General features: G+C 49.3%; 1 protein-coding gene and 1 long non-coding RNA gene across 2 annotated transcripts; both read left to right on the forward strand.

Moving 5' to 3' along the window:
- The first annotated feature begins 1,976 nt into the window (after positions 1-1,976).
- On the forward strand, positions 1,977-22,647 carry LOC103668642. Its single transcript, XR_005836045.1, has 3 exons — positions 1,977-3,131; positions 17,452-17,653; positions 22,600-22,647. It is a non-coding gene; the product is annotated as an uncharacterized LOC103668642 (long non-coding RNA).
- ITPRIPL2 (ITPRIP like 2) lies at positions 3,472-9,695 on the forward strand. The gene has a single exon (XM_008697146.2). The coding sequence runs from the start codon at positions 3,472-3,474 to the stop codon at positions 5,068-5,070; it is 1,599 nt and encodes a 532-aa protein (XP_008695368.2). The 3' UTR covers positions 5,071-9,695.
- Positions 22,648-22,651: the final 4 nt, after the last annotated feature.

Raw genomic sequence — 22,651 nt, forward strand, 5'->3', positions numbered from 1 at the left:
ACCTGTCCTTACAAGAGACAGAAAAAGAAAAGATACAGACACAGAGGAGAAGCCTATAGGAAGAGAGAAGAAGAGATTAGAGCAGAGTGATGTGGCCATAAGCCAAGAAAGGTGGACAAGGCAAGGAAGGTTACTCCCCTAAAGCCTTCTGATGGGGCACAGCCCCGTTGCCTTCGAGAACTGTGAGAAAATACATTTCTGTTGTTTTAAGCCCCGCAGTTTGTGGTTCTTTGTTACAGTGGCCCCAGGAAATGAATACAGTTGCTTTGGGTCTATAACAGCCGACCCAAGTAGTCAAAGCAGAGATTGTAGGGCCTAAAATATTTATTCTCTGGCCTTTTACAAAAAGTGTTTGCTGACCTGTGATCGAGAGTTGCCCTTCTTTGTATGGCTGAAGACAGCACGCCACCATTCCCACTAGGGAGAACATGTTACTCTGTTAAAATCCCATTTCATAGGTTATAGGGGAGATTGAAGCAAAGTGAGATTAAGAGGTTTATCAAAAAATGGTGGCAACCTGTTGTTTTTGCATGCCAAACATCCCCCTTCTTCCAGGGTAGCGCTGTGACTTTCCATGAGAGCTACCCCTCCCACAGTCCCTGTGGTTTGGGCAGGGCTCACCCCACCTCCAACTGTGTTAGTCAGCTGGGGCTCCATATACTATAGACTGGATTGCTTAACCAACAGAAATTTCTTTTCCCACAGTTGTGGCGGCTGGAGAGCCTAAGGTCAAGGTGCAGAGGGTCTGGTTTCTGGTGTAAGCTCTCCCTCTGGCCCACAGGTGTTCACCTTCCTGTTGTGTCCTCACAAGGTCTTTCCTTGGTGTGTGTGTATGTATGGAGAGAGACCTCTCTGTCTTTTCCTGTTCTTTTTTTTTTTTTTAAGATTTATTTATTTTAGAGAGAGACAGTGAGTGAGCGTGTGGGGGGAGGGGCAGAGGGAGAGCATCTCCAAGCAGCCTCCCCTCTAAGCAAGGAGCCCCACTTGGGGTGCAGTCCCAGGACCTGTGAGATCATGACCTCAGCCGAAACCAAGAGCCCAGGCTCAATCGACTGAGCCACCCAGGTGACCCTTCTTCTTCTTATAATGACACCAGTCCTGGTGCATTAGGGCCCATCCTTATAACTTAATTTATCCTTAATAACCAATGAAAAGCTATTTCTAAATACAGTCACATTAGGGGTTGGGGTTTCAATATATGAGTTTTGAGGGGACACAACTCAGTTCATAGCACCAGCCCAGGCCAGCTTCATCAGTGCATTCTCGAACTTGGCCACTTTCATTTATTTCCTTAAAAAAAATTTTTTTTTAAGTAAATTCTATCCCCAACATGGGGCTCGAACTCCCGAATTCCGAGGTCGAGTCGCGTGCTCTACCAACCGAGTCAGCCAGGTACCCCCACTTGTCACTTTTTGCATATTTCTCAAGACTGTCTCTAGGCATGGCATTTGCTACAATTTTCAGGCAAGCACAGCTCTCTTTTCCTCTGCACCGCGGTTAATGTGAGGGTATGAGGCCTGACCAGCCAGGGGCATATGGAGAGGGCCTGGCAGAGAGTGCCCCCAGTTTAGAAGAAAGCAGAGTTAAGAAGGGGATGGGGAGTACCTGGCTCCAACTCTACCAAAGCCGGATTTCCTGGGCATCTCACGTAACATGACACAGTAAGTGATTTTTTTAGCTGTGTTCCTATCACTTGCAACCCAAAGACCCTGGACTAGTAGACCATGAGCCCATAGCTAATAGCTAAGAGTAGTAGGGATGGGATCTGAAAGCAGGTCTCAGCTCTAAGAGGCTCAACCCAGGATTTCCTGGGAGTGATCCCATGCTTACCTCAGCCACACCCTTTGCGTCCTGAGTCGCAGAGGGGAGCTGAGTTCTGACAGTTTTAACGCGTTCACCTTCGGTCTCCTTCAGTGGTGTTGGGAGTGGGGAAGGTGCAATGAGCATAAGTAAATAAAGATAATTATTTCAATAAATCCAGTTTAATTAAACAAATCCAGATTACTTCAGGGAATGCTCCCTGCTATGAAATAAAACAAAGCTTCCTGAGGTCCCAATGCAGTTCCTGACAAAGGACACAGACGAATTCCCAGCAGTTGAGGAGGGGACTCCCTGGTCCCCCTCCTTGAGTCCTTGCCTCCTGGATTCTCTGGAGCTAGATGCTTGTATTCAAGGCACAGCCCTGCTGAAGCTGTGGGACCCTGGGCAAGTCCAGGAACCTGACTATGCCCCAGTTTCCCGGTCTGAAAAATGGGGAAAATAATAGTGTACATTTCACAGGATTAACATGAGGAGTATGTGTAAGGTGATTAGCACAATAGGGGCACACAGTAAGTCCTCTGTAAAAGCCGAAATTGTTACCCCCAAGGCTGGATCCTCCTCGTTCAGATCTCAGACCAAAGTGAGGCTTCAGCTTCCATGGGGCAGCCCCCCACCTTCTCACTCCCTCAGGCTGTTTTGTTTCTTTGAGAGCATTTTCTGCTACGGGAGACTTTCTCTTTTGGTTTCCTTTTTTATAAAGTTGTAAGCTTTAGGAAGGGCAGAAACCTTGGCTAATCTTGTCCACTGCTGTTTCCCCAGCTCCTAGCCTACTGCCTGGCACGTAGTAGGTGCTCAGTAAATACTGGTTTGAATAAGGGGACGGCAGCACAGTGGCAGCGGCCACTTCCGTACCAGAGCCTGCCACGCCACCAACGCCACGACTTGCTTGGCTGGGGGCGGGGAGGGACACCCTGGGTGTGAGCCCTTTTCTCCTCCTTTTCAACTTCCCCGTGTAACTTTATGTGAGCACCACTCCAGAGGCTCCCAGGACGAGGCCACCGCCCCGGAATCACGGCCTTCCCGGTTCTGCCTTCGGGGAGGGGGGAGGGGGGCGGCCCGCGAGAAGTGAGTTCCCAGCGCGTCCTGAAGTCCCTCCCGCCGCCCCGCGTCGCTTTAAGGCGGAGGCCGGGGAGGGGGCCACGCTACCCGCCGGCTCCGCGCACGGCTCCAGACTTCGGCATTTCCTCCCGGCTAGCTGGCGCGGACTCCTCTCCCCTCGTTAAAGGAAACTCCTGGGGCCGAGTAACGGGCACAAGCGCGGAGGAGAGCGGGAACGAGCGCCGAGGGTGAGCGCAGGAGTGCCGCGCAGGGTAGGAGGCGAGCCGGGCCGGGTCGGAAGCTGGCCGCGGGCAGCGCGCCGGGGCACCGGGCGGGGAGGGCCGCCGGGCGGGACGGAGCGTGCAGCCGGCGCTGGGCGCGGCCCGGGGCCCGGGAGTGCAGGGCGGGCCGCAGCTGGAAGGAAAACTTGAGCTGGGAGAGGAGGCCGAGCTGGAGGGCGCCTTCCCCCGGCCCTGCGAGGGGGGAGCCGCCGCGGAGGCGAAGGAGACCAGGACCGCGGGGCTGCCCGGGCGCTGCCCGCATGCTGGGCCGGGGGCGCCGCCGGGGCTCGCGCCCTGGGCTGCAAGGCCGCCGCTGCCCCGGGCGCCCGGTATGTCGGTGCACTACACCCTCAATCTGCGTGTCTTCTGGCCCTTGGTGACCGGCCTCTGTACTGCCCTTGTGTGCCTCTACCATGTCCTCCGCGGAAGCGGGGGCTCCCGGGCCGAGCCCCCCGACGGTGCGGATGGCGGCTTCCCGCTGCTCAAGGTGGCCGTCCTGCTCCTCCTTGGCTACATCCTTCTGCGCTGTCGCCACGCTGTTCGGCAGCGCTTCCTGCCAGGGTCTCCTCGCCTGGGGAGCCACTCCACCTTCTCTCCTAGACACTTCCGAGAGCCGAGTCTTGGCATCTTGCTGGAGAGTTACTATGAGCACGAGGTGCGCCTATCCCCGCACGTGCTGGGCCACAGCAAGGCGCACGTGAGCCGAATCGTGGGCGAGCTGGTGCGGGCTGGCCGGGCCCGGGGGTCCCCCGGCCCCATCCCCGGCGGGGCGCTGGCGTTGGCCTTCCGGGGAGACTTCATACAGGTGGGCAGCGCCTACGAGCAGCATAAAATCCGGCGGCCCGACGGCTTCGACGTGCTGGTGCCGCTGCGTCTTCCGCCGCTGGTGGCGCTGGAGCCGCGGAGCCTGGGCGCCCAGCCCGCGCTGGCCCCAGCCTTCCACGGCTGCTTCGTGTGCGCCCTCAAGGCGCCGCCGGGGGCCTCCGGGAGCCACTGGCTCCGGGACTGCAAACCCTTCGCCGACTGCTTCTGCGTGGACGTGCTCGGGCGGCGTCACCTCTCTGCCACGCTGGTGCTGCGCTGGTTCCAGGCGCACCTGCAGCGCTCCTTGGCCACCGTTCGCTACAGTCTGGAGGGGCGTTGTCGGGTCAGCCTGACCCCGGGCGGCCTGGAGCAGCCGCCCACCCTGCACATTCTGCCCTGCCGCACCGACTATGGCTGCTGCCGCCTTTCCATGGCAGTGCGTCTCATCCCCGCTGTGCATTTGGGCGATGGCGTTTTCCTCGTGGCACCACCACCGTCACCCTCGCCCGTTGGGCCTCTGTCTGAGCTCCCCGGAGGCCTGCGTACGGATGCGCTGTGGGGTGTGAACACAGCTCGGCAGGAGCAGAAGCTGCTGAGCTGGCTGCAGGAACGGGCCCCTCCAGGCACCTGCTACCTCAAGTGCCTGCAGTTGCTTAAAGCTCTGCGAGACCTGGGCGCCCGCGGGCTGGACCCGACGGCCGCCACCCAGTGGGGACGCATCCTGTCCTCATACATGCTCAAGACAGTGCTGCTGGCGGTGCTGTTGCGTGAGGGGCCTACTGCTCAAGGCTGGGACGAGGCGCACCTGTGCGAGCGGTTGGAAGAATTAGTGCAGTTCCTTAGGGACTGCCTGCTGCGACGCCATACACTCTTCCACTGTGTCCTGGGCCCTGGTGGGGCAGCTGCCGAGGTGGGCCCACTGCCCAAGGTACTGCGTGAAGCTGCCCCAGTTGACCTCCTGGCTGCGTTCGACAAGCAAGCCCGGGAACTTGCGGCGGCGCGGTTGCTGTCCACCTGGCGAAGGCTGCCCCAACTTCTCCGGGTCTATGGGGGTCCTCGCTACCTTGCCAGGTGCCCCCCACCCCGGAGTCAGCGCACACAGGGGTTCCCTGAAGATCAACCATAAACCTTGACAGTGCCCCTACCTGGCCTAATGCTCCTAAAGCCTCTCCCACCATACGACGTGGGGATGGTAATGAAGCCAGTTTAATGCAAGGAAATAATGAGGTGCCAAAGGTGTTGGAAAATTCGGAGGGTGACATTTGGTGGCTTTTATGTACCCCCTGGCTCCACAATCCAGTATAGTTATGGCATCTTCTTCATACCCACCAGCGTATCCTGAGCAACCTACAGAAAGACCCCAAGACCAGCCTCTAAGAGTTGGTTCAAATGTTGGTTTGTGTGGAATGATTCTGTGGAAGGATCCAGCTTTTAGGGAAGCCCAATGAAGGAAGCAAGAACTAGCTGCAGGGAAAGCCCCCTCTGTCAGTTTTTGAGACACAGATCTCTGGCCCCCAAATTTAAAGAAGCTAATGTGTTTTTTATTTTTGTTTTTGTTTTTTTGCTGTAACTACTTGCTCCGTCCTGGGTTCCTGATTGTCTTTAAAGAAAAATCTCAGTCTTTATCTGCAACTGGAATTGAAGTTCTATTCTAGGGGCTAATGTTCTGAGGAACACAGTTTCCACTATTCAAATTAATATTAATGTGTTTTTTAAGTTTGACAATCATGGGTGTTTGACAGGATTGCAAAGAATTAAGTCATATGTGTTGCGAGGCAGTCAAGAGTGGGTCAGAGAAACTTCCAGAGCATACAGCACTTTATTTTGATCAGTCCTTTCATTTTGTGGTAATTGCCACTGCCAAGTGTTGCATCCGAAAAGGAGACCAATTACATTTATTATTAAGAAATGTGCAGTCTTAAAAAGCAGACTTGCTTAACATCCCTGCAGGCACGCACGGGATTATGTACCAGTCAACACCCGTTCAGAGCCCGCCGGGAGCCAGGGGAGCAAAGTAGGAAAGAACACATGTCTAGGACTGGTGAGCAGGGAAAACACGTTGGGTTTTGAGAAAGATACATTTTCAGTCTTTGCCTCTCTAGGTGACTCACCAGAGCTTGCTGCTGGCTGGAGACAGAAACTGTTGTTGTTGTTGTTGTTTGAAGCCTTCTGAACAAACTCCTCTGTGTGGAAATTTCTTTCTGAGTTTCATGAGATAATGAGCAAATGCCTGCCTCCGTGCCTAGCAGGTAGTTAGCTCTCAGTCAGTGCTCAGTGATGGCTAGTGGTCACCACCTTTCCCTCCCATCCCCCTGGCAGCCTTTAAGTGGTCTCAAGGCCAACTTGGAGGAACAGTTGATTGGGCTCTAGTCTTGTAAAGCATTGCCCATAGAATTTGGTGTCTTGGGCTCTGTGCTCTCTGACCACCCATCAGAGGAGAGCGAGTGAGGGGGAGGGGAGTGGGCAACAGCTCTTGCCTGCAGTCTGCTGTTTTTTCTCTTTGGACCTAAATATCCCCAACTCACTCTAGGTTTAGGTTCAGAATAGTCCCTCATCTGCTTGCCTAATAGAAAATGCAGCCAGTCCCACCCAGTGTTAGACTTTGGGACTTTTTCATTTTTTTGACAGACATGTATTTGCTTAGACTCTTAAAGGTAAAACTTGGAAGACAGAAATAGCCACCTGGATAGGGCCATTGTTTAGCTTCTGCGTTATTTTGAGGGAATTCTTTAAACTTTCTTTAGGGGACCTACTTGGCCACTGTAGGAAATCATTGAGAATAAATGATGGGAGCTGCAGAGACGTCTTAGATTCTTTGCAACCTTGGACTGTAAGAGAAACAGTTGCAAATGTCATGCCTTCTCTTTGAGGTTGTTCTGGGAACAGTTCCTCTTGATATCACAAAGGTCATTCTCAGCTTTTAAGGTCAGTGTTAGGTCATAAGGTACTGAGTTTAGCAAAGGGATCAGTCTACCAGCTTCCTGCAAAGATATAAACTGCATAGTGTTTCTTAAAATTACTTTTTAAAACAGATGCAAAGAGTAAGTAGATCTTTATATATATATATATAAATATATATATATTTATAATGTTTCCATATCAGCCCCAATTCCCCCTGTAGTCATTAAGTTTACTGAAGTGGGGAACAGCAAGGCTGTTGGAGGGATTATAAAGCTTTAAAAGCTGAACTTTCCAAATGTCTCTAGTTGAGTTGATAGGTTCCTTTTTTTTTTTTTTTTTAAATCTTACTAGTCTTTTGAAGTTTAAATCTGGTAACATTTTGTTCTTGTAGTTTTTTTTTTTTTCAGGTTAATTACCCAAAGCCTCATCCATCCTCAAGATTTTTAAATTGTATTATTATTTTTTAATTAATGGGACATTATGTTTGTGAATTATTAAAATATTGTTTTATTTAAGTGCCGTGCTGAGCGATCGTTCTCTGTACATGGCAACCAAAACCTAGAGATTTCGATCAATTTTGATCAATGTTTAGTGATTCCAAACATGTACTGTGTACAAATGAAATAATATGGCATATTAGCCAGGTGTGACGGTTGCCGGAGGCACTTAAATTAAGCTCAGTTCTGTCTTTTATCAGGGTTCTATCATCTCCTTGATCTGAAATGTACACATTTTTGGTGTATACTTGGTACTAGAGATTCATGTATGCAAAGATTCTTATACAAGAAGCCTCAAAATTGCTCATGGTAAAAAAAAAAAAAAAAAAAAAAAAATTAACTGTCCAGCCAGTGCCCGAAGAAAAGTTTTGGGGAGGACGACTTAGCCATTTTGCCTGAAGACACCCTTCAGTAACTCCCACTGCCCAGTATTGGGAGCCATCCTGGAAGGCTCGTCGTTGTGGACTGAGAAAAGGAGATATTTTTTTGCAAGAGAAAATGGAAGAAGCTGTAAGAAGGGAGACCAGGAGCAAGGGAACCAAGAGAAATCTGAAGAATTCAGGAGGGAGGTCTTAAGAAGGAAGTGCAGAAAGAGATGGGGAGAAGGGGAACCCCAGGGGGGAAATCACAGGAGGGTGCAAGAGGTTTGGGTAGGAAACCCATTTTTAGGTATGTGCTATTTCAAGCCAGGGGTCGCAAACTCAGCAGCCTGCAGAAGCTGGGCAGGGAGAGCAGTAGGGAAGGGGTGGGTGGGTGGTGGGGACTGTGCCCCTCTTACGCAGGGCAGCCGTTGGTCAGCTGTGTGCTGGGAAAAAGGTAGGGAGGGGCCGGAAATCAGGATTTGGTTTGTTTTTTTTTTAAAGTGAAACTTTCTCAGTTTTAAACAAAATGGTTTTAAATTGGCCCAAACACCATGTGGGGCAAACAGAACATTTGCTTGAGCCTGGGGCCACGAGTTTGCGACTCCTGCCAGACACACGGTTAACCCTCCAAGTGTGTATAAGGTTATATTTATTGTTCTAGAGATGTTGTCGTTATACATAGTTGGGGGTGTGATATTTCAAGTCCTTATCTCTCAGAGCTAAGCTTTATTGTAGAAAAAAAAAAAAAAAAAAAATTAACAGGGCCACAGATAACACTTAACTCAATTCCCAGAAGGACCCTCGATCCTCGGGCTGTTCTTGTCCAGCTACACATCCTCCCAGCAAACCACTGGGGCCAGTTCTTGGCGTTTCCTTCCTGGTGAGTTGGGGCTAACCTCCTCGGCTCTGTCTCGGAGTTCACAGATGAGTAATCAGGAAGGATTGCAGAATAACTTGTTTCTTTTTTATTTGTATTTTGTTCTTATTTTAAATTTAATCTTTTTTTTTTTTTCTTTTAGTAGTATCCCAGACTGTGGCTTAGCAGTGATGGTGGGTGGCCTTGGACCCCAGAAAACCAATGCTGGGTCTTCAGGCCAAGAGTCATAGGCTCCTTACCATTCCCACTGCCACCGAGAACACTGTTGGCTCCCACCGAAACGGACATCCTAGCATTCAGAAGGGGTGAACCTAACATGCTTCCAAAGCATCTCTTTTAACCCCGTGGAGTAAGTCACTCTTTCTGTAAAATGTGGCCTTTGACCTCGGTGCAGAAGACTTATCCCTACCCACGTGGAGGAAGGCTATTACCTCCTTCCCCAGTAGTGGGGGAAATGAACCTCCTTAACATTTCCAGTGACCCTTGAGAGGGGAAAAATGTTCAGTGTTATCATCTTGGTGTTTGTTAATTTTTTTTTTTTTAAATCACACGTCTGTTACTTAGACACTACTGTTTATTTTCTTTTATACCTACATAGCACATGATTTGATGGGAATTTAGCAAGTATAAGTTGGGAGGAGGGTGAAGATAATATGCAATCATCTATACAGAGAGAATAGACTAAAAAATTATATGTTATCTGGTTTTCGAAGTATCAGATATTCAGGAAGACTTTTAGCACCTTTTGCTTTAAAAAGAAATTGTGCCTTGATTCAGTGACTTGACTTTAAAACATTCCTCTTATTTTATTGTTATTTTAAATGTGTATTCTGACCCCCCACCGTGTACTAGGATGCAGTCCGTTGGCTGCAGTCATAGTATATGGTTTGTTCCGGTAACAGAGACCAAAGGGTTAATCAAATATGATCCCGCGGCTACAGTTATGTGATTAAAAGGAGTTTTAGATCACACCAAATTTCCACGGCCCTAACAGCTGAGGCCAGCCATTTGTTTTGTATTTCAGGTTGGAGTAAATTTGCACTTTTAATCTTTTGGGTTTTGGGGGGGGGGGCTTGTTCTTTTATACTTTGCTTTGTTAATAAAGGAACTTGTAGAAAACTCTGGACTGAATGTCAGATTTGGGGAGGGCTCTACTCTTCCTGAAGGGCCCCTGGCTTATGATTCCTTACACAAGCTCTCTCTCGCTTTCAGCCTCTGGGTGTCTGGGAGTCTTTTCCCACTCAGCAATGCTGGAATAATTGTATACAGTTGGCACTGTACACAGGAGGGCAAGGATGTTAGTTCATAGCTCTGTAGGTTTGCAGCCCGGGGTCCTGCCTTCAAGTCTTTTTCCTTGCCTAGAACCTTCTGCCTGGCTCCCACACACACCCCGTAACACAATTCAGTCTTGGCCTGTGGCTAATTTATTGCTCAAGAATTTTGCTTAGAAATCTCTTAGACCCTCGGGCCCTCTCCAAATGGTAAACATTTGCTAATAGTGAAAAACCATGGGGCTTAGTGAAAGATGGAATCTTGGAGATGGGGCAGGACTCCTCAGTCCTGGAGGCAGGTGAAAGTGGAGAGAACCCGCAGCCACAGGCTGATGAAACAGTAGTCGTGTGTGATCCTTGCCTGGGGGAGAGGTGGTGGGTGTGTTTCGTTCAGTTTCCAACAAGTAGCTGTTGAGCACGGATGCAGAAGTTGACTCTGACAGATGTGGTCTCTCTCTCAGGAGCTCACGAACTTAATTGTGAGAGGTAGGCAGTTTCCTTGTTTCCATGCAGTGTGGTGGGTGGTGGTGAGGAAGGGCTGAGGAAACACAGAAGAGGGGCATCTCATGAGGGTTCGGGAATTTCAGGGAGGGCTGCTTGGAGGAAGTGGCATCTGCGTTGAGATCTAGCGGTGGGTAGGAATTCGCTAAGTGGAGGGAGCTGGGCAGGAGAGCAATGTATCAAGGACACAGATAAACGGAGCATTTCAGTTTGGCTGGAAAGTAGGGGTGGGCCAGAGGGAGGAGGCTCCAGCAGGAAAGGATGAGGTGGGAAAGGGAGGAAGGTGCCAGGATACAGGGGTCTTAAAGCCAGAGCTTCTCAAACCGGAATGTGCAAACTACCTGGGAGTCTGGTTAGAGTGCAAATTCTGATTCAGCAGGTGTGAGCTGGGGACCTGAGATTCTGCTTTCCTAACAAGCTCCCACATGATGGCGATGCCGGTGGCCCCGGGGGCCACACTTTGATCACAGGGCTGTACACGGTGATAAAGGCTTGGGCTGATCCCCGGAGATACTGGTGAAGCACTTTAGGCAAGCAATGGCAGGGTCGCCTTTGAGCTTGGCTCACTCCGGCTGCAAGGTGGAGGAGAATGGATTAAGCAAGGGTTGGCAATGTATTTATTTTTGCAAATAAAATTTTTACAGCTGTGCCCATTCGTTTATATACCATCCCTGGCTCAAGTCAGTCTGCACTGGCAGAGCTAGATAATTGCAGCATAATCCTGGAAATATTTACTCTCTGGCCCATTATAGGGGGAAAAATCGGCTGCAAGTAATCAGACTGGGAAGTCTTCAGATGCTGTAGCAGCAGTCCAGGCCTGGGCGGGGGGCCTGAGAGGGGGACAGAGAAACAAGTTGCCCTAAAGATGGAACAGAGTCCTGGCTGGGGCCAATGCCTTGACACCAAGAGATTTGTCTTCAAGTCTTGTGTCCTGCGTCTCTCATCCACACGTCTCTCTGCAAACTACCTAATCCTCTCGGAAGCTTGATTCCCCCATCTATAAGATGGGACTCATGGTAGAACTTCCCTCATAGAAGTGAGTGAGGGTTTAGTGGGATGGTGTTTCATGTATTAAGCACCAGAAACGGGTGGTCAGTGTAGAAGTAATTATTGGGATGGAAGTTTGATTTAGTCTGTGTCTCTCCAGGCTCTTCCTCTGTTCCCTGTGCTTCTCATTCTGTCTCCACTACAGGATGGTTTCCCTTTTGTCCACACAACCATCTCCCCAGCTACTCCAGTTTTGTTCATCTCTTTCCTTGATGTCCACAGTGATCCGCTCAAGGAAAAGCTCTCACTCCGGGTACGATGGTGGACTGATGACAAAAATGGCCCCTGTCCTCCCTGTCTTCCAGCACTGATGCCTTCGCGGTCTCACCCATCGGGAAGGGGAGACTTCTCACCTACCCCTGAAACTGAAATGACTCTGTGACTTTCTTTAGTCAGTAGAATGTGGCAGAAGGGATGTTGCGCGAATTCCTGGCCTGGGACGCAAGAGGCCTTGTCTGCCTCTGATTGTTCTCTTGCAAGCCTTCTGCCACCATGTGACTACCTAGCCTGCTGGGGGATGCGGGACCGAGGGGTCCCATCAACCCTGTCACCACAGCGGATGGCCAGCCACCCGTGAGACACAGGAATGAAGCCATCCCACACCGACCTGACAACAAGCCGAGACACTTGCACGAGCCCGGCTGAGGCCAGTCACACTCGGCCCAGATTAGCAGAAGCATTCAGCTGGCTCATAGCCTCCGAGACATGACAGACATTATTTTAAGCCACTGAGTTAGTGGTAGTTGGTGGCTCAGCGATAGCTAACTGATTTAGAGGCTTAAAAAACCAATCTGGTGTCCATGGGCTGCCACGGAAGTACACTCAGGCCGTCCATGACTTCTGTACATTTGACTTTCAAACGGCCAGACTTGGATACGAGGGCTTGCCTGACACCCCAGACCACCTTGCCCGCAGGAATCCAGATTTCCTGCACGAGCTGACGCAGCGGGGTGGCAGCCTACCATTGGGTGGTTGAGTTGGGCCAACATCACCATCTTCATGCCCTGTGTGTACGCCGATGTTCAACCGTGTTCCTGCACTTGCCCTTATCTTCTAAAAACACACAGAGGCTGGGAAAACAAGAATGCTGATTCAGGTGACCACAAGCCCCAGGTCTCGAAGGTGGTAGAATGAAGACACTGATTGGATGGGCCTGGAGTGGCCAAGCTTCGGAGTCTTGGTCGGATGCTGGCTGCCTGCCTCTGAGCGGCTGGGCGGTGTGTTCAACTGTAAAGGAAAAGAACAACAGCGATGAAGGGCATGTAGGAAACCATATCTGTTAGCAGTACATTTGGCATCAATATGTAAAAACCTAACCTATAGTGACTTAAGCAAACAGCGGCTTATTGGGCCGCACCCGCCCAAGCCTGGAGCTGGGCAGCCAGCCGCTCGGGATGAATGAGGGACCCAGGCATCTTTCTGCTCTGTCGCTCTGGGTATTTTCGCTCTGTCCTCTCCTATGTGTCATCTCAAGATCCCACAGTGGCTACTACAGTTCCAGACATTGTGTAAGGCCAGGCGACGAGAGAATGGATTAGGGAATGCGGTAGACTTCTCCTTCCATCCCTTCAGCCAGGATGGTGTCTGGTGACCACTCCTGGCTGCAAGGGACGCTGGGAAAGAAAGCCTGGCACGTGGCATGAAGCAGCCACGAGCAAACTAGGAAGGAAGAGTGGATATTAGTGGGTAAATAAGATTCTGTCTCAGAAATGCTGATAATAAATAGCGGAAGATGATGTCAAAGGAGTAATTAGGGGCGCCTGGGTGACTCGTTCGGGTAGGTGTCTGCCTTCTGCTCAGGTTGTAATCTCGGGGTCCTGGGATCAAGCCCCACATTGGGGCTCCCTGCTCAGTGGGGAGTCTGCTTCTCCCTCTGCCCTTGCCCCTCCCCCCAACTCGTGCTCTCTCTAGCTCTCTCTCTCTCTCTCTCTCAAATACATAAAATCTTTAAAAAAAAAGTAACTAGGGAATATATAATTCCATAATTATATGACTTATACTTGCCTAATTCCTTGCATATAGTAAATGCTCAGTAAATGTTAGAACTGAAGTCCCAGCTCCACCATTCACTGGCTGCAGTCTTTTGGGCAAGTCAGTTAACTTGTCTGGACATTAATTTCCTCATTTGCAAAATGCCTTTTATAGGTTTGCTGGGAGCATCAAAGAGTAACGTGTGTGAAATTGAGAAATGCTGTCCAAATTTCAGCTGTTGTCTCTGGAGTAGTGAGCCAGCATTTTTGGAGCACTAGGAAGGTGAATCCATTTCTTTTTCCTTTTTTTTTAAAGAAGATTTTATTTATTTATTTATTTATTTATTTATTTATTTACTTGGGGGGTGGAGACAGAAGGAGAGGGAGAGGAACAAGGAGACTCCAAGCAGAGCCCCTTGTAGGGCTAGATCCCACAACGCTGAGATCACGGCCCAAGTTGAAACCAGGAGTCAAACGTCCAACGCACTGAGCCACCCGGGTGCCCCAAGGTGAATCCATTTCTTAAGGGGGGGTCACCCTCAGGCACTCTGCCCACCACCACATTTCCTCTCCTTCAGGCCTGTGAGTGAGCAGCAGTAGTGAACATTTGTTCCCAGGAGGGAGGACATCCAGGGAGAGGATGTCCACCATCCCCATATCTCTTTCTTCTGAATTATGTCATTTTCTTATAAGCTTACTCTCTATTTCATTTCTCGAATGGTGGAAAGCTTTTTTGCCTAGGTGGAAAGCTTAAGCTCGTGGTTCTTGATCCTGGCTCTGTAACAATCCATGAGGGGCTTTGTAAAATGGTCCACACTCAGGGGGCGCCTGGGTGGCTCGGTCCATTAAGCGTCCAACTCTTGATTTCGGCTTAGGCCATGATCTCAGGAGTGTGAGACAGAGCCCGCATCAGGCTTGAAGGCTGCTTGGGATTCTCTCTCTCCCTCTGCTACACCCTCACCCGATCCCCTGCACTCTCTCTCTCTCCCCCCCCAAAAAAAAGTCCACGCTCAGGACTCCACGCTGGCCCAGTGAGGTAGGAAACTCAGGGAGTGCAGTCCAAGTATGGGCGCTTTTCACAGCTCCCTGGATGATTCTAGAATGCAGCCAGGGTCATGAACCATGGGGCCTTCGGTCGATGGCCCTTAGGTCAGAGAACCGGAAACACCAGCTGGTATGTGTGAAGTATGCTTTGTGGCAGAGACAGACAGCTGAAGGGGTAGAGGTGGAGGTGAAATTATAGGAGTCCAGGATGGAATTCTTCAGCTGAGAGATAGCAAAATATCACTACACAGACACAGGATTAAATCCCACTGGCAGTTCCCCTTTTCTCCAACCTCAAGGAGATGGAAACAGAAAAAAAAAATTAATTTATAAAAGGCATCAGAGTCATCTTGAAACTTCTCAGGAAAAAAAAAAAAAAGCCTCTCTATTCAGAGGCACACTGCCCTTGTTCTTTTTGTCTTCTAGCCTGGCAAGAACACACGTCATATACAGCCTGTCTTTACAAAATGCTGGCTCTTTTCATGAATATTCAATGGTTTTGCCCACACTTTGTCTCCCTCCTCCCTTCACTATCATCTTCGATGCAGTGACTCTGAGCTTGCACTTAAAAAAAAATTAAAGTCCATCAAGGCACCTTCCAATAAAGCCGGGGGAGAGGGGGTAGGTGGGTGGGGGGTTAGGAGTCCTACTGCGTGCCAGACTCAAACCAAAAGCTTTTAATGACCTTATCTCATCAAAAGATTTTTATCTTCGTGGTTTATTTAATCATTGGTCTCCTCGAATTAGGAGCTAAGCCTCTGATGGGTGACTGTCCAATCCTTATCAAAATAAAACCATTAAGGCATATTTCAACCACAGAGAAAAATGGTGTGGCATTTGGAGATGGGGGTGCCCTCGGGGTCTTACACGGTCAGAAACTGCAGGCTGAAAACACTGCTCCCTGTTTTAAGCAAAGGATTTGTGATGATTGATTATTTTTAGTCTGATAAATACCTGGTTTCCAAAAGCAGTCTAATTAGTAGGGATCTCCATTTTCCAAGTATTCAGAATGCATTTGGCTGTCCTATCATTAAACCCAGACCCATGAGACAAGCCAAAGAGTCTGAGTCCTTCCCAGGTGCGGCAGAGACATTCCTGCTCGCGAGTAACCCTGTATTTCCCACCCCGTTGCAGTCAGGCAGGTCAACTGACTGGTTCCCAGCAAGGGGCAGGGAGCACGAGGGACTTTCACGTGATCCTGTAGAAGCACTAAAGGTCGCACGTGAATATGGTGGCATCACAAGATGGAACTGAGTCACTACGAAGAGTTCAGGAGGCTAACATACTGGCCTTTGCGTAAGGGAAAAATAAACCTTTGTGATGTTAGCCTCCCGAACTGAAACTTTGGGATTCTTTGTGACTGCAGAGAAGCCGAGCCAAACTTACTCATGCAACAGGATGCCGAAGATGGCTCCTGTCATAACCCCTTTGGGGAAGATCCCATAGCAAGCCCCTCATGTGCCTGTGTTTGTACCAGACAGGGAGAGGATGCCCTCTCCTGGGACCCCAGGGACGTTCCAGTTATGAAATGCTCCATCTCCATTCACTCATTTGGTAAAGAGTCACTGAGTGCCAGCTATGTGCCAGGACCTGTGCTGGCCCTGGGGATGGAGTGGTTAGCACAACAGACTCCATCTGATTTTTGCCCGCAGCTTTCAGTCTGCTGGATGAGACAGACGCTGGACGAACAAGCATGCCAATTAATGCTGAGTAACTATCGGAGGTGAATGCTTTTCAGGAAGGAGGTTTCTATTACTCTGGAAATCCGAAGGGACTTTAGAGCAGCCCAGGGGATTAGAGAAGGCTTCCCCGGAATTTTGAAGCCCTGCACACTAACTGTGAGGGTCTGTCACCTTGCAGAGCACTTACTAAGTGCAGAGCTCTGAGCCAAATGCTTGACACATGCCATCCCCACTTGCCCACTGCAACAGTCCTAGGAGGTAGTACTACTACCATCCATCCCCACTTTACAGGTGAGGAAACTGAGGCTCAGCAAAACAAGGCCACATGCCTCATGCAGTAAGTGTAAACAGGGATTTGAATCCATATCTGCTTGGCTACAACACTCACAGTCATTTCTGGCCCTTGCAAACCGAGCCAAGGAGGTTAGTCATGCAGGAAGTCACCCCTCATGAGGCCCACAGTGGGAGATCAAAATGAAACCAGCAGGCAGATGTTTACAAGTTGCCTGGAAAAGCCACCCACCGTAGGAGGGGGGATAGCTTTCTTCCCACTTCCCAAGACCTTGCTTAAAAGCTTCAGTGTTCCTTTTTCATTTTTACAGCGTCCCCTCCCCCTCTCCCCAGAGGACTGACTTCTCTCAGCAGACGGGAAGGCGTGGGCTGCCAGCCCTACAGTAGCCCAGCCACTGACAGATGATGGCTTCCCTCCAAACTTAACCCAGATGAAAACGATAGGGACATACCAGCTCTTTCTCCTCTTGGCTTTGTACCATGCTTCCCTTTCTCCCCAGAATAGAAGCAGGAAGGCCTGAGGTAGCTGCCTCGAAACATTAGCTGATTCGAGCCTATTGCTTTGTCTTACAGAAGGACTCAGCTGATTCCTCATGTAGACACATTTACACTCGTTCTGACACATGCTTCCCATGCAGACTGCGTGTGCGCGTATGTGTGCACAGACATACCCGCGCTTAGACTCGAACACACACACTCATAGCGTCTACGTGGCCTGCAAACCTGAAATATTTACTATCTGGCCCTTTACGGGGAAAGTTTGCCAGCTCCTGTTCTACGTGCCTAAAAACTCTACAAGGTATGACTGCCGCATAGCTAACCGCCCTAAAACTTAATGGCTTAGAAACAGCCACCACCATTATTATATCTCATGATTTTGTGAGTTAACTGACCTCTGCTGCAGTTCTGCTCCTCGTAATGTCAGCTAGGACCACAGCCCCTTCCAGAAGGGCTCGCTCCCAGAGCGGACAGTGGGTGCTGCTGTGGGCTGTGAGCTCAGCGGGCACTGACCACCCACGGCGTGCCTTGGTTTCCCTCCACATGGCCTTACTTTCTGTCTCTAGCATCTCAGAGGTCAGCCACTGGGTTCCAAGAGGCAGCGGTCCACATTTGCAAATGCAGAAGTACAGCAGATCTTCTAAGGCCCAGATTCCATTGGTCAGAGCAGATCACAAGTCCAGCCCAGGATCAAGGGGAAGTGACATGGACTTCACCTGTTGGTGGCCGGACCGGCAAAGAATTTGCAGGCACCTTTAATCCACCAGAGTAAGTACCTCTTTTCATTTTGGACATAGGGACACAGAGGCACAGAATGGTTCATTAACTTGCCCAGCAACACCCAGCTAGGGACCCACCCAACCTCATACACACTCATTCACCCAAATATGCCCGTGCATGCACCATCACACCTTACACGCATATCCATCACACACACACCACAGTTCACATCCAAAAATACAGTGACATAGTCACATCTTCACATCCTCGTATAGACACCAAGTCCTCAAGCCAGTTCACATACACGTGCATGCATATTAGCACACAAGCGCTCACAGACGCGCACACACACATACACCCGTGCACACACACCCTCCCTGCCCACATATGTAATCACATGTAACCACATGCATGAACACACGTATGCACACAGCCTGATCCTTCTCCTCTGACCACAGTAATTTGCTCCAATGACTCAGAGGCCTTTTACTCCTCGCTTTTGAACAAGGTGTTCCTAGGCGAGAAAACCCTCCTGCTTCCTTCTGTTGTGCAAAGTCCTTCTCTACACAAAGAGGCCCACAGGCCCGGGACCCTGGATCCCCAGCCCCACTTAGAATGGCCATGCGCGTGAGACCCACACGCCTCTGTTGATGTGCGATACGGGAACGGGGAAGTTAAGTACGTTGCCCAGGGTCACACTGGAGCTGGCATTGCTCGCTAACCCCCCGCCATTCGTCTGGGCCAGGGGCAGGGGGGTCAGGGCTGCTCGACCAATGGATGAGTTGGAAGTGCTTGTGCAGTAATGATTGTTTGGAAGAGGCTTGATTCATTCAGAAGCAGTTTTAGGTTCACAGCAAACTTGATTGGAAGGTGCAGAGATTTTCCATCTACCTCCTGCCTCCGCACGTGCCTGGCCTTTCCTGTATCCGCACCCCCCCCCCACCGAAGTGGTACCTTTGTTATAAGCGACGAGCCTGCATTAATGCAGTACAATCACCCCAAGTTCATAGTTTTTACCCCAGGGTTCATTCTTGGGTTGAACATTTTATGGGTTTGGACGGATGTATAATGACATGTACCCATTATAGTATCATACAGAGTATTTTCACTGCCCTAAAAATCCTCTATATCTGATCTATTCCTCTCTCCTTTCCCTGGAGCGTCTGGCAACCACTGATCTTTGTATTTATTTATTTTTTTAAGATTTTATTTTTTTTAAGTCGTCTCTACACCCAACATGGGGCTCGAACTTACCACCTCAACATCAAGGAGTCACGTGCTCTACCGACTGGGCCAGCCAGGAGCCCCAACCACTGATCTTTTTAATGTCTCCATAGTTTTGCCTTTTCCAGAAGGTCAGATAGTTGGCACCTTGAACACATTGTAGTATGTGGTCCTTTTCAGACTGGCTTCTTCCCCTTAGGAATATGCATTTAAGGTTTCTCCATGTCTTTTCATGGCTTAAGAGCTCGTTTCTTTTTAGTGCTGGATGATAATTCTGTCATCCGGATATACCACAGTTCATTTATTCGTTCGCCTACTGAAGGTCATCTTGATTGCTTCAGTCTTCACTTTTATTCGTGACTATAGGAAGCAGGTAGAACAGAAATACTCCGCAAACCTTATGAGTCAGACACCAAGGATGTCAGACAGACACTGAAGATGTAGAGAAGAAATGTCCATCTTTCCTCCTTCATTTGGTCATCGCCTATCCCTGCTGTCTTCAGGCCCAGCCAGACATTACAGTGACGTGGGGAGATTTTTAAAAATGTTGCTGCCTGGGTCCCACCCCCCAGAGATTATGATTCAATAGGTCTGGACTAGGGCCTGAGCTTCACGATTTTTTTTAAGGATACCCAGGTGACTCTAATGTGGCCTTGAAAGCCACTGGTCCACTGAGATCCACTGTAAGTGGAAAATTCTTCTGGTAGCTTTAGAGTAGAAGCTGAGGCTTATCTGTTGGAAGTTTAAAACAAGTGGTTCTGGTTTGCCAATATAGCACTGTTTGGTACGTTTATTTCGATGAAATGCGAAGGCTCCAGCAGGTCAGGCTCTCTTCATTCACCTGCTCTCAAACACCATCCTCCATCACCTTCCACCAGCTACTTCATACATTTAGTTACTGGCCCGACACCTGGAGTCATTCGGTCTTGCTGACCGTGGGACCTGGCTTTGGCCAAGGTGACCAACATGTCTCAGTTTGTCCAGGGTTTTNNNGGTTCAGCAGTGAAAATCCTGTGTCCCAGGAGCCTTCCACAGTCCTGAGCAAACTGGACAGTTAGTCACCCTACTTTGACCCTTCTTATAAGAAAGTGAAGACCCATGAATCATTCTAAAATGACTGCTCTCCGTGTTAGCTGCGCATGTGAAAACCTGGGTAGTATTAATAAGTACCCTTAGCAGGCCCCAGTATTACAGTCCATCCCACTCCCAAGGGACTGTTACACCCCCAGAGACTCTGATGTCACTGATCAGTCTGCAGGTGGGGAATTGAGGATTTTTTTGAAGTTCCCCCAATGATTCCAATGTGAAGGTAGGGGCGAAGAGCCCTGAGCCAGGTAAGAGAGAATGAGCTACCAGGGGGATTGCTCTGGGAAGGAGCAGAGGAAGCAAGGCGCCCGAATGAAGGGACATCGCACAAGCCAGACTGTGCTTTGACTTCAGAACTTTGAGTCAAGTCCCTTTATCTCTCTGAGCTTCAGTTTTCTTATCTATAAAATGGGGACCTCCCATAAAATAAAGCATGCAAGGTTTGGGCACAGAACATGGTTGACACTCGTGAATAATCATAAAGGTGTCATTTATCCAGTGCCCGTAGTGCGCTGAATACTTCTCAGTCTATGACTCGTCTGGGCCTAGGAGCTTGTGGACTCAGAGTGGTCTGCAGCTGAAGGAGCCACAGAAGTTTTCCTGGTTCTGTTAAGTTATTTTCGCAGAGAGCCAGGCCAAGATGCAAGTGACCCAGAGAAATCAGAAACTGACCCTGGGAATCTAGAAGGGTGGACACTGGCCTTGGATTCATTTTTCAAAATGAAAATAGCTTTCTTGTTTGTGACCATAGATGTAATAAAAATAAATAAAATAAAAAGTTCAAATAATGCAGAATTCTATGAGAAAGAAGTGGGGATCTTCAGGGCCAACTTCCCCCATGAGACCAGGAGTGGGAAAGAAAGGCTGCCCTAGCAAGTGTCCCCTCCCAACCCCCCCAACCCCGCTGCCCCTTGCCCATCCCTTCAGGAAAGCAACATCAGTTCCCATGACATCATCTCCTGTCTTGGAGCTGGGGCGCTGGGGACAATGGCAGGATAGGGAGTTCCAACAAATTCTGACATCAGCCTCACTGGAAAGGGCTTGGCCAGGAGCTGGGACTTTCCCCTGATCAAGGCCTCTGTGAGGGACCATTTCAACCTGCATCCAGAGCTGTCCCCAGAGTGACTAATAATTGTGATATTGATTGAACACTCACAATGTGCCAGACATCAGAGAGTGAATTAACTCATCAAATTCTTGTGACCACCTCTAGTAGTTATGTACCATTATGTTCTTTTTTTTTTTTTTTTAAGATTTTGTGTATTTATTTGACAGAGCGCGGAGCTAACGCACAAGCAGGGGGAGGGCACAAGCAGGGGGAGTGGCAGGCAGAGGAAGTGGGAGAAGGAAGCAGGCTCCCCTCTGAGCAGGAAGCCCAACATAGGGCTGGATCCCAGGACCCTGGGATCATGACCTGAGCCAAAGGCAGACTGAGCCACCCAGGCGCTCCCCATTATGCCCTTCTTATAGAAGAGAAGCAGACTCAGAGAGGCAAATACCTTGCCCAAGGTCACACAGCTGGTAAGCAGCAGACATGCTCGGCATCAGGCCACGTGCTCTGTATCAGGAAGCTGATGTGATGCTCAGAAGAGCCATATGGGCAGGTCTGTTTAGAATCCTCATCAGATAAATGAGGAAATCGGGGCTCTGAGAGGCAGAGTGACTTACCCAGAGTCATGCAGCTAAGCAGCAGGAGTGCCAGGGAAGCAGTTCAGGGTCACCTGCTTTCTGAGCCCGTTCTTAGAATGGGGTTTCCTCAATGTTCATAGCAGCAATGTCCACAATAGCTAAATCGTGGAAGGAGCCGAGATGCCCTTCAACAGATGACTGGATTAAGAAGTTGTGGTCCATATATACAATGGAATATTATTCAGCCATCAAAAAGAACGATTTCTCAACATTTGCTGCAACATGGACGGCACTGGAGGAGATAATGCTAAGTGAAATAAGTCAAGCAGAGAAAGACAATTATCATATGGTTTCTGTCATCTATGGAACATAAGAACTAGGAAGATCGGTAGGGGAAGAAAGGGATAAAGAAAGGGGGGGTAATCAGAAGGGGGAACGAAGCATGAGAGACTATGGACTCTGAGAGACAAACTGAGGGCTTCAGAGGGGAGGGGCATGGGGGAATGGGATAGGCTGGTGATGGATAGTAAGGAGGGCACACATTGCATGGTGCACTGGGTGTTATATGCAACTAATGAATCATTGAACTTTACATCAAAAACCAGGGATGTACTGTATGGTGACTAACATAATATAATAAAAAAACATTAAAAAAAAAAAAAAAGAATGGGGTTTCCTCACCTCCAGCCCTTGAGGTATCACCTTCACTGTCTTTGCTCCCAGTGTGTTATGAAGGTCCGTGGAATGTCCTTGATGAGCAGAATCATGATATGCTCAGTCCTCACCTTGCTTTGTTACCACTTGCCATGTATATTGGAGATCTTTCCGAATCAACCCATCTAGATATGCCTCATTAAAAATCATCTTACAGAATGATATCATAATTATAGAGAAGTGCACAGCAAAATGAATTTTCAGAGTGAAAAACACCTAAGGTATTACTACTTCCATCCAGAAACAGAATGGTACTCTCATCAGAGAACCCCCCCTGCCTACCCCTCCCCTCTCACAACCAAAATGAGTTTATTAATAATATGTGCCTTTTTCTTTTGTAGGAGGGGAGGGGCAGAGGGAGAGGAAGACAGAGAATCTCAAGCAGACTCCATG

Source organism: Ursus maritimus, unplaced genomic scaffold (genome assembly GCF_017311325.1).
Source record: "Ursus maritimus isolate PB19 unplaced genomic scaffold, ASM1731132v1 scaffold_2, whole genome shotgun sequence".
NCBI lineage: Eukaryota > Metazoa > Chordata > Mammalia > Carnivora > Ursidae > Ursus > Ursus maritimus.